This window comes from Morus notabilis, unplaced genomic scaffold, assembly GCF_000414095.1.
Source record: "Morus notabilis unplaced genomic scaffold, ASM41409v2 Scaffold7266, whole genome shotgun sequence".
Taxonomy (NCBI): Eukaryota; Viridiplantae; Streptophyta; class Magnoliopsida; order Rosales; family Moraceae; genus Morus; species Morus notabilis.
Window position 1 is genome coordinate 1 of NW_010358677.1, and position 1,130 is coordinate 1,130.

General features: G+C 42.5%; 1 protein-coding gene across 1 annotated transcript; it reads left to right on the forward strand.

Moving 5' to 3' along the window:
* Nucleotides 1-6: 6 nt before the first annotated feature.
* LOC112090598 (splicing factor 3B subunit 6-like protein) lies at nucleotides 7-769 on the forward strand. The gene has a single exon (XM_024162273.1). The coding sequence runs from the start codon at nucleotides 97-99 to the stop codon at nucleotides 469-471; it is 375 nt and encodes a 124-aa protein (XP_024018041.1). The 5' UTR covers nucleotides 7-96; the 3' UTR covers nucleotides 472-769.
* The last annotated feature ends 361 nt before the right edge of the window (nucleotides 770-1,130 follow it).

Below are 1,130 nucleotides of genomic sequence, written 5' to 3' on the forward strand. Positions count from 1 at the left end.
GACTTTTCCCCCTTTTTCCCCGAAATAAAATTCCCAGAAAAACCTTTCCCTCAGTTTCTCGGCGTCCAAACACCCGTCCCCAACCCCAAATCCCTAATGGCGACGATCAGCCTCCGCAAGAGCAACACCCGGCTTCCCCCGGAGGTGAACCGCGTGCTGTACGTGAGGAACCTTCCCTTCAACATCTCCAGCGAAGAGATGTACGACATCTTCGGCAAGTACGGAGCGATTCGCCAGATCCGAATTGGTACGAACAAGGACACTCGCGGTACGGCCTTCGTGGTGTACGAGGACATCTACGACGCCAAGACGGCGGTCGACCACCTCTCCGGGTTCAACGTCGCGAACCGGTACCTGATCGTGCTCTACTATCAGCAGGCCAAGATGAGCAAGAAGTTCGATCAGAAGAAGAAGGAGGAGGAGATCGCTAGGATGCAAGAGAAGTACGGAGTCTCCACTAAAGATAAGTAATCGCTGGACTCGCTCGGAGAATCTCATATTTTGATTTCCCTGAGTTCTAGGTCGTGCGAGTTTGGATTGGAAAAATTGAATTTTGTAACCCTAGAATTTGGGATTCTGAGGACTTGTTATCTTTAACATAGTTGATTATATGCATATTTTTTAATGAAATTAGCGAGAGTGGTCCTCTTTCTGTTTCTTCTGATCAGTCATTAGTAGATTGTTACATAACTTGTGCTAAGTTGCTTGAATGCTTAGATTGTGTAGCTTTGTGGATGATATAGAAATATGTGTTATCATTTCTTTTTTTTTTTTTTTTTTTCGGGTTTGTTGTGTTTCCCGTTGCATTGCTAAATGCTTGAAAATCTGGAGCTTTTATGGTACTTGGAATAATTGATATTAGTTCTGTCCGTTCATAACTTGTGGTCTTTCTTTCTTCTTCCTTTTCTCCTCAAATCTTTTTGTTTATCTTTTTAGGTTTGAACTAAAATTATGGAGCTTGCCTGCACTTAACTATGTATCTATGGAACTTACCTATAACAGTTTTGATTGTTTAGATTAAGTTATCTCTTATTCCCTGCAGTATTGGTATTTCGGTTGATGACCTGTTTTTTGCTAGTTCACTTGGCTCATTCTCTTTTCTGCTCGAGTTTAGACTTCCTTTGAGCCAA

Bases quoted from the DNA above. Each gene is read 5' to 3' on its own strand.
- LOC112090598 (XM_024162273.1), top strand. From the start codon at position 97: ATGGCGACGATCAGCCTCCGCAAGAGCAACACCCGGCTTCCCCCGGAG.